At 38.7% G+C, this 13,445-nt stretch overlaps 1 protein-coding gene across 1 annotated transcript; it reads right to left on the bottom strand.

Annotated features, from left to right (window-relative positions):
- Positions 1–1,606: 1,606 nt before the first annotated feature.
- On the bottom strand, positions 1,607–13,051 carry tmem45a (transmembrane protein 45a). The gene is made up of 6 exons (XM_036570692.1): positions 12,761–13,051; positions 7,930–8,140; positions 6,423–6,635; positions 4,148–4,332; positions 3,905–4,047; positions 1,607–2,622 (listed from the first exon to the last, which is right to left on the bottom strand). The coding sequence occupies exons 2-6, from the start codon at positions 8,123–8,125 to the stop codon at positions 2,526–2,528; spliced, it is 834 nt and encodes a 277-aa protein (XP_036426585.1). The 5' UTR covers positions 8,126–8,140; positions 12,761–13,051; the 3' UTR covers positions 1,607–2,525.
- Between the last annotated feature and the right edge of the window lie 394 nt (positions 13,052–13,445).

Below are 13,445 nucleotides of genomic sequence, written 5' to 3'. Positions count from 1 at the left end.
CATCAAGTTGGTTTCCACTCCTGGTAACCATGTGGACAGTGTTTCTCCAGAATATCCTGTCTGCTGTTTGGGTCTTTAAGCTTCTTAATGATGATGATTCCTCGATTGTCTCCATCCATCTTTTTGCTGGCTGCCCTCTTTCTTGTTACTTTCAACTGTACATTTTAAGATCTTTTCCAGCGCCTCCATTCTTGTTCTGTGGAAATGCTGTGCTCATTGAATCAAGAAGATTAAATGCTTTCCTTTTTCTCAGTGTAGGAGTTGGTCTGCACAGCGGCAGATTTTTTCAGACACACACTGCAAACCTCTTGATCCACTTCTTTTCAAACTTACTCCAGTAAATTGAGACCTGGGATTGCGCAGGACACTGAAGTAATCTGAAGACACTGTCTGGTTTTGGTTCTTGCTTGGAGTTCATGTTCTTTAATGAGTGAAACAGTATGGTCTTGTACTGCTGTAGTCCATGTCATTATCAAGGATCAGTATGTTGTATGTTTAGGAATGCCTTTCTGCACACCACTGCTGTAAAGAGCTCTTACTCTTTGGTCCTCTGTGTTGACCATTTTCCTTTTGCCTCTCATTGACACAATGTTTTTTCACCCGCAGCACTGTTGCTCCATAAACTCTTTAATCCTCAAACTTGCAAGAAGCCTGCAGTTTCTAAAAGGTTGGGACAATTATATTCACATAAAGTTCAGACAGATCATATGATATGTGTAATAATTACAGTACCATAATGTTTGGTCCAGCAACAACTAAGCCACCATGGCTGCGTCCAAACTCCCATACTAGCATAATACCTAGTAATTAGTACACCACCATTAGCAGTGTGTTTGTTAGTATAGTGTGTATAGTAAAGTAGTATGTGGTTTTGGATGCAGTCCATGTCCGCATGGTGTTTTATATATTGAGTTGCGGCCAAATTTGGAGGCGTGTGTGATTTGCATTAATGAGCAGGTGTTACTAATAGAAAAAAATCGAAGTATTTTCACATCTTTTTAAGACCTCAACACTGTTTCCACAGCAAAACAAAGCACATCAACTCAAATGTGGCATTAATGTCTATTTTATTCCAACAGATTAGTTTAAAATCAAACACAGACGTACGATTTGGAATTTGCATGATTTTTGCACAGCCTTTTTAGGGTATTTGACTTTGCAGTCACTTTATGACCAACATTATAGAACTGAATACTTACAACAGTAAAAAATAAGAGATTTTATTACCTTTATTACCTTTTTATAACTAAAGAGTTATGCTCCTGATATTTTCTCCATGGCCATTGAGAATATGTCAGGAACAGACACTGGCATGTTAAGGAGGCTGATTAATGGAGAGCGTTAGTGTTTTTTTAATACTGATTTGCTGCTGGCGTCACCCATTTGATAAATACAGCGAATAGCTCTACTCACAATCCATTTTCACACTCGACATGTTTTCATCAACACAGCTACTACAAAATATCAAGTTATCAAAGACAATGTTTAATAATAGAGATCTGTTTCTTGGATAAACTAATACATCACATGCATGATAAAAAAGATCCAAAAAGATCAAATACATACATAATACTTATGATAAATATAAAAGAGCAATTTCAAAATGTTGAAATGTGCATTACGTTTAATACATATACTAAGGCATGTTCGAAGCAATAAATACATAATATGCTGTAATTCAAGGCTTCTCCAAGATTGCACAGTTTCCTCAATAAGACTACAAAGCTATAGCACTGGCAGTAGAATCGTCTTCCACTTACCAACTAACCTCTGAATTTCCTAGTGAAATAATTTACCTTGTAATATGGATTAAACTGCTATATGGATCCAGAGCTAAAGTCACATCAGCAGCAGCCAAACCCCATTGTGTGTTTTATTGCCTACAAAAGTGAGTATGATCAAAAATTCACCTCAGCAATCTGCAACCCTGAATCCACAGATCACAAAAAAAGACTCCACAGCTGTGCAGGTCAGCAAAGGCCACCACTTACACTAAAAGCCTAATGAGCTCTTTCCTTGAATGTCAAAGGCACTAATGATGTCATTATCAAAAATTTCTGTTAGAGTCACAAGGTGCAAATATATGTATCAAAGAATAACAATACATATACAGTATAAAGTTCATATATATGAACTAAAGAAATCAATAATTCATTTTCATGGCTTCCTGTACTAAAAATGGCAAACACGAAAATATCAAGCTTTTTTGTCTTGGCTTGTTTGCCCCAGAGAGTCAATAAATACAAACAGAGAAAATAAAGAGCGACAATTAAAAGACACACATGGTGAGGCGATTTTGTTTAAACATAAAATAAACCATAAATGGACAAAAACATCATGGCAGTAATAGCCGGAGATGAACTGAAGGTCACCAGTACTTGCCTCCAGCCCCTCACTGTAGTGACCTGAGAAAGGCCCACTAAGTGAAGACTGTCAGTGTTACATCATGCAATTCTGCAGGACTAGCTTGCAAGCTTGTCTTCACTGAAAATAAAGGCCGAAGGTTGTATATGGACACCAACTACTTATAAAACTTCATCTTCAGAATCTCCTTCTCTTTCCCGTGGTTTCAGGAGACCCATCTCCATCGGTGGCATTCTTCTGAGTTTAGAACGTACCGCACTGGGGAAGAAAATACTGATATCATTGACTGGGTAAACAGGGCTCTGACTCTTAAAGGAACACCTCTGCGAAAAATTAGACACTTCATCCTTGCCACAAAGGGTCAGCCAAGTGTTTGGTGAATAAAGTGTGCTTCCTTGGTTTTGTACTTTATTAGTTATGAGGCTAATGTAGCTAACAAGTAGTTGAAGCTTCTAGCTCACAAATTAGCATTTACACTTACATTACATGTGCAGGAATAAATCTTTACCCTAGGCAGACTACAACTGAGCATAATACTAAGCTTTAGCCTAAAACAAACTTTAGTTTTTGAACATATTCCTGTTGAAATAACCCACAGAAACCGTTAAGTGTTTCTTTTTGTTTCTGATGGTTTTGTAATGTGTTTTGGCTTATGGTTTAACATGTTACCAATGACTGATTCATATATTGGCAACGGTATCCCTTCCTGAATGGTAATATGCATGGCGACACATACAACCAGCACAAACAGTCGCTGCTTACATCAAAGACGTTACAAATAAGGTGACTGGCCACTGGTTGAAATATTAATGGGACGCTCGTAATGCTCAACTTTCCTATAAGGACATTATTTATATGGCACAATCACGCTGTCCTAATGCGCATGCGTTCCACTGGCCTGAAACTGCTGGAGTGAAACTGCGGGTGTAAATATGTGGCTCTGCAGTCAGACCCTTCTTCTCACTTGTGTCAAGGCATAAAGACTTTAATTTGTCCTTTACAACACTATGGCATGTTGTTATGTATAAAAATGAACAATAGCATGTTGCATAACTAAAACAGTAGCAGCCATCGTGACCCCTGTTTTTTTTCCATAATGTTGTTCATTTTCATAGAAAACAATTCTTCCTACAGTGTCAGAAACCACATAAGCAAGTCTATTTGAGATTACTTGGTGTGCTTTGAATCAAGTGTGTGATGATTTGTGTGCAGTTTATACAAGCTAATCATAAGCATCAGTAATTTGTTAGCTACATTAACCTCACAGCTCCAGTGTAAAACCAAAAAAAACCTTCAGCTACCAAATGTTTCTAAATTTGGGGCAAACTGTGCAATTTTTACTTTTCATCAAGCTATTCCTTTAAAAGGAGACTAATTTGAGTGCAAGAGAACAGAGAACAATAGGTGGTTGTTTTTGTATGAGTTATACACGTTATCACTAGGTGAATTTTTGCCAGAGATAACATTTCGGTTATACATTGAGCTACTAATCAGCTGCTAATGTAGAAATGTGACAAGACTGGAATCTGAGAGTGCTCACCATAGAACAGTGGTGTGTGCTACAGCCACAGTGAGCAGGGCGAAAGCTAAATGCCAGCTGTAACACATGGTAATGAACATCATGTTGTTGTGGTCTGACAAATCCCACTGCACCTCACTGGGGGGGTACAGCACAAAGGCAATCTGGGAAAAAGGACAGATGGAAGAAACATTTACAAAAAAGCCTTTAAGGCACAAAAATACACATTTTCTCTGACACACAGCCACATGCACACAAGCTGACCTGCCAGAACCAGCTGCCCTGAAGCACACACAGAGCGGCGCGCAGCAGCTCCAGCAGAATATTTCCTCTGTGGAAGACCTCCAGGAAGCAGATGATAGCCCCTCCAAATATTGCGTACAACAGAAGCATGTGGACATGGACATCCAGCATGTCTCTGCCATGGAGGTGATAGAGGAATAAGAATCCTGCAAAGATACAGACATTTAGTCTAGCTTACATTCAGTTTCATTTGAATACACTAGCAATGAAATGATACATACACGATACTAGGGGTGCGGGAAAAAATCGATTCTTAGATGCATCGCGATGCGGACGTGAAGGATTCTGAATCGATTCACAAATGTCAAAAATCGATTTTCTAAATATTTAATTTATAACGTAATGTTGACGGAACGTAAAAGGCGGAACTTGGAAGTGGGTAAGTGCAGCGCCCGGACAGTCTGTGGCGGCACATAACAAAAACACACATGGATGAGCGAGAAATCCGACCGGCGCCCTCTACGTTAAAAGCCAGGTTAGGTCAGGAGTCACAACACAAATGATAAGAAGAGCCATTTTGTCCTTTCAACAAAAATCAAACCAGCTTGGGAGCCACAACATTTAACGTCCAGTATGTATTAATGTCCTAGTATAGGCTAAACAGTATAAATGAAAACGCAAATTTACTTTGCTCTGCTTTAAGCTTTAGCTATAGCCGCTTTCCTCCCCTTTCTTGCAAAACAGGGCTTCCGCGCTATGTTGCACACATCCTGTCTCGAAGATATTTTACTGACACAGCGACCCCCCTCCCCCTCCCTGTCTCTACAATGAGACCAAAACCGAAGTTATAAAATCACTGAATTAAACGGGTAGGACGGCTGTAACGTTGGACACGCTGCGTGGACATCCATCACCACTGGATCTTATTTCATCGTAACTGCGCATTTCATCGCAGATGAGTGGCAACAGCGTCTCATGCGCTCTGAACAAGAGCAGTGAATGAGAGCCCTCTAGTTCACTTGCCACATCACTTCCATTTGATTTATTAATAAAAGATATTGGAAGTAAATTCATTATGGATCATTACAAATACTTTGTTTTAAAAGTACCAAGTCCTCAGACAGTGAGAAAATAGAAACGCTGTATAGAAAAAAAAGATGCATCAAGATGCATCGATAATTGTTTTATAAGCGCATCGCAGCCTTCTGAATCGTAACCGAATCGAATCGTGAGGTGCTACACGATACATACTTATATTTTCAGGTTTCATGCCATTTTCCATTCTGAAGACAAGTTCTATAGAAAACCATGAAATCTCAAAGAATGCTTTGCATGATTAAAAGGTTCCTACATCATGACAGGTTCTTCAAACTGATGGAATGTGCATGAATGTGCTATAGATGGTTCTATATAGTACCTTTCTGAAAAAAGGTTCTATTGTTACAAGCTTGACATTAGAACAATAGAAGAATTCTTTTGGGTGCTATATAGAACAATTCTCAAAAAGGTTCCATATAGAACCATCTACAGCACATTCACCATCAATCTGAAGAACGCTATTCATTAAGTAAAGAACCCTTTAAACATGCAAAGGGTTCACTGAGTGCTCATGGTTCTATATAGAACAATTTTCTTTACTAAAGAATCCTTGAAGCACCATCTTTTTTAAAAGTGTACTTATATACTAAGCCTAAATGAGGGAGCACTGCACAAAAGAGGGTGGAGATATTAAACATATTCTGTTCAATTTTCTAAAGTCTGAGCAGCTCGTAACAGCCAGTTTTGCACTGATTTCCTTCACCTTTTAAAATCAGCCGTACATTTGCATTAATGTCTTAAAAGATGTGTTGCTGAGAGACTTCATTTATCAACATGATGCATGAGCCTTGAATATGTACTGAAAGAACGTTAACCATCAGAATAATACTCCAGCAGATTTACTAACATTCTGCATCACAGCAAACTCATTCGGTGCTGTCGTGATTTACTAAACAGGCACAATGGTTTGAGAAAAGAGATTTCTCAAACACATTTATTTATTTTTCAAATATTTTTAAAGTAAATGCCTGCCATGCATGCTAATGTTATTCTTAATTTCATGAACCAACTGTCAAAGAGCATGCCTAAATGATGATCTGACAGTTTTCTTTTCCATTCAGTTTTATAGTTTTTTTTGTTAGAATTGCTTCAAACCGTCAAAGAAAACATCCTCATTTATTAAAATCGTCTTGAAAAGCAAACATTGCACATGCAGTGTAAAGTGTCTTGTCACAAATCAAATTCTGAAAACGCTTACCCTCATTGAAAAAAGCAAGGCCCAGCAATAAGCGGTCTAAAGCCAAAGGTGCTCCATCTGTGCTGTGGACGGTAAGCGAGGTAACCCCAGCCAGGGCGAAGAACAAGTACATGGTTGTGTGCTGCCAGTTCATCAGCTTGTCCCAGTGCTGAGTGGAGGAGTCATACAAGTGGAACTTTGGCCCACCTGTGGCAAGCTGTTCTCCTAGTATACCTGTGAGAGCAGTGGGTTAGAGGGTCTTTAATATTACTGATATTACAGCTAATATCAGCAGGGATAATAATAGCTTTCAGTTGATGAATATTTATTAATTTGACTCCAGCACCAACTGGAACTACTTAACTGGGTGCGAACAGACGCACAGCTGTTTGAAAACAAGGCAGGCCACCAATAACTGCAGAACCTTGAATCTCCAAGAACCATGTGCAAGCTATATAATTGACTGGGAGCAACTGTGACATTAAATGACTGTGTCTCCACCTCCATGGAACTCTGACCTGGCAATTACTGTAAGCAGACCTTGCCGTGGTTTTGTAGCATACAGTCAATTAACACAGACAATAATTTTGACACCTTGGGCTCTACTATAATAGAAGCCATTGGTCAGGTGCTGAAGTAAATGCCAATTATCTTTTATTACAAGCATGATTTGAGCCAACATATTTTCAGTTCATTTCTGGGTTTTGGCAAACATGATTATTGTCCATGATAACTGACAGTATGCCATAGATGCGGCACATAGAGATTAGGCTGAAAAACACTATAGTATTTCTTTAAGGCGGGGGTGTCCAATTGCAAAGGGCCAGTGTGGCTGGAGGTTTTCATTTCCAATAAAGCAGAAGCACACTTGATCAATTGAGACCAACTGATTTAACACATGGAATCAAGTGTGCTTCAGCTTCTTTGGAATAAAAAGCTGCAGCCACACCAGCCCTTCGTGAATAAGATTGGACACCCTTGTGGTAAGGTATCCTCATCCTAGGTAACATTATCACTGTTCCATGAAGCTTTTAAGCAACAAAACCCTTACATAAGTTCCTGTGAATGCAGGTCTATGTTTTTATGATATTGAAACTATGAGAAAGTACTGAAGGCCAGTTTTGAGTTCATGTGGTGAGAATGTGCAGCCCTGAAATTCAAAATTATATACTCCACTTGAAAAAGCATAGCAGTATCCTTATCAGTAATTACTAATCAGTCAAGCACATTAATAACAATGGCTACAAAAAGAATGTTAAAAGTCGTATATGGGCCAAGGAGGCATTATAACAGTAGTTGTTCAAAGGAGCAATAAATAAAAAAGAATCTGCGCAATGTTCAGAGTATTTGTCAGGATGCAAAACATCAAAGCAATTATGACAGGGTCAAATCAAATCAAATGAATGATATGTCATATTAAAACATTATTGTATGACCTTCTGAATGCAGAGCTAAGGTGCGTACAGAACAAAATAACATCAGAAATGTTTGCCTCTTGTTGTAAAGGATATTCAAATGTGCGGCTTACCAATAATAGAAAAGGAGAGGATTACAGCTCCCTCGATGATTTCTAGACGGTGTTGCAAGGCTCGTGTGGCGATCCTCCCTGCACCTGCACTTTTGTTCCTGCGAGTGGCGTACCACAAGGAGTACTTCACTGTCCACCACAAACCAGCGATCAGAAAGAAACTGCCAGGTAGAGCATGGCCTTTGAAATTTCCCATATTGTTCTGCAAGCCCTGGAACACCAAAGAGGAAGTTATGAGATATATCTTATTCCTCTGTGCATCAGCTTATCTCTCTGGCACTGACTACTAACGACAGACAAGCAGACATGAAAAGAGGAAAAAATGTGTGTGATTAGGAACATGAAAAGGTAGCACAACTACTGTGTTAAGTTGAGATGAGAATGCACAAAAAATCTCACTGAATTTGATATTAACATTTACCAAGTATTCACAAAAGAGCAAGACACATTTAAATAATGACACTTATTGCACTTAACAGACCTGTCTCAGTCATTAAGTTTATTAAAAATGAAACGGCCACATAAATGTTTTCGATTAACAATTAATTGTCTTTTTTGTTTATTATATTAAGCTATTAAAGTACAAGCCTAAAGTGGTTAATCTAACTTGCTTCCTAGCGACCAATACTCACAAGCTCCCAAATGACCGCAGACACCACAGACAGACAGCTTGAGCTCAAATAAACAAAAATTACTCACTGCTGCCCTCTAAAGGTGCTATACCAGCAAATAAGAACTTTTGTTTTTATTAGGCCCATGTCTCTGCAAATTTGTTTTCTGTTTTCTTCTGTTTATATGCATCTCCTCAACCCAATGGATAAAAACACAGCCAATTCATATTGTTTGTTGGGATATACACAAATGATCGTGAAAGCTAACAAGTGTAGAAAAGAAGTGTGATCAGCTTTAATAATTACAATCAGATGATTACACAATAATTGTGACATGCCTAGGACTAAGCACAAAACTATTAACTTCATCATCTCTAACTCTATCTGAAAACGGTAAAATTGTTCATAGTCAACATGTACAGCCATGCCGTGTGAGGAAAAACACCATGTCAGCATTACAACCAGAGGCAGTAGAGAATGGAAGGGTATGTGTGATTATGGTAAAAGAAGACAATCAGAGTCAACAAGAGTCCACTTGAAGTGTATGTGCATGTGTGTTGTGAGGAACCACAATTTAAATGATTTAAACAAAGGAATACACATAATACACAAAAACAGACATGTTACACTCTCTCCTGTAAAATGTCCCATTAAACTGTATGCAAAGAATGACTTCATGAATTCTGACAGGGTGAGGTATGCAGTTTGCACTGACTCGACAACTCCACACCTTCTAACATCAGATCACGATAAATGTGCAGAAAAAGCAGCAAGCAGTGAAACTCACAGTGCAGAGCACAGTGTTGCCAGTGACCTCCTCTCACCATTAAAAAGCAAAACAGTGATAATGAAAAGAACCTTACAGCCCATTACTATTATCATCCATGTATTCTGTTGTCAGTATCCATCGTCTATGTTATTCAGCACCCTTCAGTGGTGTTATCATATGAGTCAGAGTGAAAGAAAAGAACAGTCAGGGAAGGGATACAAGGAGATACCACAAACCCCCACACCAATTCAGAAATTGACGAAAATCATACACTTTGCAAAACTGCCATCCCTCTTTTACACCCTTTTTGGATTAATGTTATGTGATATTATTTAAGATGCCTATTACCCATATTTTAAGAGTTCTTCATGTCAAACCAACAAGTTAAAATTTAGGCACGCACTAATGAGGTGGTTTTATAGAAATGTGCTTTCGCTTGTAATTGGTGATGCAGTGGAATGTTTGGTGTCATGCTTCAATTTTCAGATTTGGCAATACTAAAGTTAACAACAGCAATACATCAGGATCTGGGACTTTTTTTAAAAAGAAAAAAACTAAAACAAACAACAGGCAGTCTACGATGGCCATAGGCAGTGAAGTTGTGTTTAAATTCTTGGGGAATTCTCCTAAAATTGTATTAGTCTGTGTTGCATTGATTAGAAAGCTGGCTAGAGAGCAGACCACGGAGTACAGTATCTCCCTCCTCCTGAACCACCATGCACCACCCACTGGCTATCAGCAAGGTCAGACGTGCTACTCTAACAGCAGCAAATGGCAGCTGAAATAAGAAGCATTGGTTTTAAGATGAAGGAGCCACTGTTTGGTTATTTGTAGTCACCTTGTAGTTATTTGTTAACACCTTGTCCCACTCTTTTCGTTCAATGTGCATTTAGGATTCTAGGAATGTATATTTTCTACAGGACAGTGAACCTTCAATACGTGTATGTACACCACAGGATACCACAGGATAGACCTTCAATAGATCCTGTATTTACTTGACCTTCCTTGGTCATACAAGTTTCTTTCAGGCATGGAAATACCTTTCTGTATTCCTTTCTGAACTTTGGTTACACTTGGTATACGAAATTTTCATTTTAAATAATGAACCTTCTAATAAAGCAATCACCCCCTGGATCTACATACACATACATTTCATATCTTTGTGGCTTTAGCATTGAATGAAAATTCCAAACCATCTGTTTCAGAAGTTGCAGATTCATGCACTGTGACCAGATTACCATATCTGACAAAAATATATTGACAAAATATGTGTTTTTAAGCATCACACACAGCTGCATCTTTCTTACAGTAGTAGATTTATAGCAGAAGGAGTATTGTTCAGTACCTACAATGCATAATATTAAACAGATATGTATGCTATGTAGTTATGAGAGTTATGAATGGAAGCCTGGAGCCAATCACGGCTCCTTTGAAGTTAAAAGCCTAGAGGATTTAAACTTCATGATATCTGTGTTAGACACTGTATGTTTCGAAAAGGAACATGTACACACTAAAGTTTTAGGTTTAAAACTTTATTTTGTAAATACGTTAAATTTCTTCAGTTCAGTCTGCCTAATGATTCTCTCTATGGTGTGTTACTGAGGTTGGAATCTTTGAACTGTATTTTCTCGGGACTTAAAGTGAAAGGAGCAGAAGTCAGTAGGGCTGTAGTTTTCAGCTCCCAGCACGCACATTCTGCTCTTTCAAGATGCGAATATCTCAATTGCAATATTATAACACCATTGTAATGTTTATAGACTGCTGTATATGAACTCTTCAACTCAGACAGTATACAGCCACCACTATATTACACTTCTACATCTCACGTCATGATTTCTAATTTATTTGATGGTCTCACTGTTTCCATGTTGTCTTGTACTTTACTGTTTATTGTGGACTTGCACACCAACAGAGCTGCACTGAATCAAAATACCACCAACTAAATCTTACAAGTATCAAAAAAATGGAAAACCTAGATTGCCATATGCTAAAACATGTCAGGCAGTTCTGGAACAAGGTTAATTTTTGATTATTCTAAAATACAATAACCACATAAGTAAGTATTTACTAGTGAGGACAGCGTTTTAAATACCCTCAGGCTGCTATTACAGCTCTCAAGAATGCACGTATGGGCTATTCCAGCTGGGGACCACAAGAACCCCTTTATTTTTTAATCCTGTTTCTCCAGGATGTAGTGCCATCGCCATGGAGACACGATGACCTCTGAGTGGCTCTTCAACTGAGAGCCGACCAGCTGTCTGACTGGCTGATGTTGTTGTGTTTATTTATAACAGCAGGGCTAATAAATATGCACAGCATCTTTCAAACAAGACGTGCAACAGCAACCACATCAGTAGGGCCTACATCAAAAGGAGTGAATGAATAAGTAATTTGTAATCAGTTTGACATTGAAGTAAAATTGTGCCAGCTTATCTCAACTCAAACTCAAAGAAACCCTGTATGCGGAACAACATTGAACAGCAGGTCAATCCAAGAAAAAGTCTATTTCATATTATTCAGTAATGCATGATGCAGTTTGTTTTCATATAATCTCAGTTCAATCTGGATGTGTATTTATAATATAGCCTCAGAGGAAAGAACTATTTTAAATGAGATTTCTTCTTAATCTCATGTACTTCTCTTAGACATGCTTAAGTCCTGCTTAAATTCAGAATGAGACTTAAGCCATTTTCTCCTGTTTCTGAAATTTGGCACCTTTTCTCACTTTGATCAAAATATTGTCACACATATGGATTAACTCTTTTGTGTCTGCCTCATCTCACCCCAGTCTTAGATGAATAACATTTCCATAAGAAAAGTGCAAGATCTCACATTTTCTTATATGGCTCTATTCTAGGCCTCTATCATAGAACTCTTTCAGCAGTCTGTCATGCTTTTCTTATTCACCACCAGAACTTCTTACAGTGGGGGGTGTTAGAAGAAAGAATTCAGAAATCAGTGAGTACAGTGATACCATATTGAAATCTGCTTTATTCCTCTGAGACAATCTTAAGAAAGACATTCTTTCCTTTGGGCTGTTCTCTGCGTACTTTACTGACACGGCTGCCCAGGTCATGTTTTATGAACCTGCACAAGTAAATAAAAGGAGACAGGCGTGTATTGTTTGAATAATTTGATTCGGTATATAAGATTTTGATTAAGTAAAAGCACCTTTTTGTATAAGGACAACTAGTGACATGATAAATGGCTGATGAATGTATCTTTTCTTCATTGTTAATACTCTCCATATTTCCATTTCCAAGAGTTTCTGAGGCCTGACAAGGGCCTCTTAATATGAACGAAAGCAAATCATCTATGAACAAACTCCTACATTAAACTCGACAGAGAATTGACAAAATGATGCACTAACTCAAACTTTTTTTAATCCTCTAAAACAGGCTGGGTTATAAGGCAGGTTAACAAAACAAAGCATAGTGTTTTTATGACTTACCTCAGAGTCTAGCGAAGAAAAATGCTAATGCTGCTGTTTCCCAAGTAAACGGAATCAGACTCCGCAGTATTCGCCCTCCTTTCCTCGCATTTTTAAAATTTAAACTGTAAAACAGTAATGGTCTTCACAAGAAAGTGCATTTTGTTGGAAATAAAAACACTGTCACCATCACTTCAGTAAAGCGTTCATCAGCTTTAGCCTGCCCAGCCACTTCTCCAGCTGTTCCTCACATTTCCAAGATTTCTTTTCCGAAGGGTTCTTTTCTTGTGAGTGTATCTTAAAGGAAACCTCCCACGGACGTCAATGATTGGCTCAAAGTCGGGCGTTCGCATCATTCGTCTTCGTTCTGATTGGCTGAGCGCCACCTCAATCAAAGCTCTTGTCTGAATTCCACGTGTGCAGTTTCACTCCGCCTGATTGTAGGCTTGAGGATATATAAACAAGGTATTTTTCACACCCGTATTCCGCCAGGCCCCGCCTTCCGGTGCTAGGATTGGTTGGTAAAATCCAGTCTCCCGCGTCGGGATTGGCTAGTAGGATCCAGCCTCCAGGTCCTGCGTGTGAGTGGTAAGTAGTCAATCCTAGGACAGGAGGGCGGGACTTGGAGGAATACAGGTGGGAAAAGTAACGGCGTCCAGACGCTTTCTCCTCTCCAGGAAACCGCTATGTGGATCAGCGTCTTTAA

The sequence above is a fragment of the Colossoma macropomum genome, unplaced genomic scaffold (genome assembly GCF_904425465.1).
Source record: "Colossoma macropomum unplaced genomic scaffold, Colossoma_macropomum, whole genome shotgun sequence".
In the NCBI taxonomy this organism is placed as follows: Eukaryota; Metazoa; Chordata; class Actinopteri; order Characiformes; family Serrasalmidae; genus Colossoma; species Colossoma macropomum.
The sequence above is the reverse complement of the archived record's forward strand: the minus strand, read 5'-3'. Positions and strand labels throughout refer to the sequence as shown.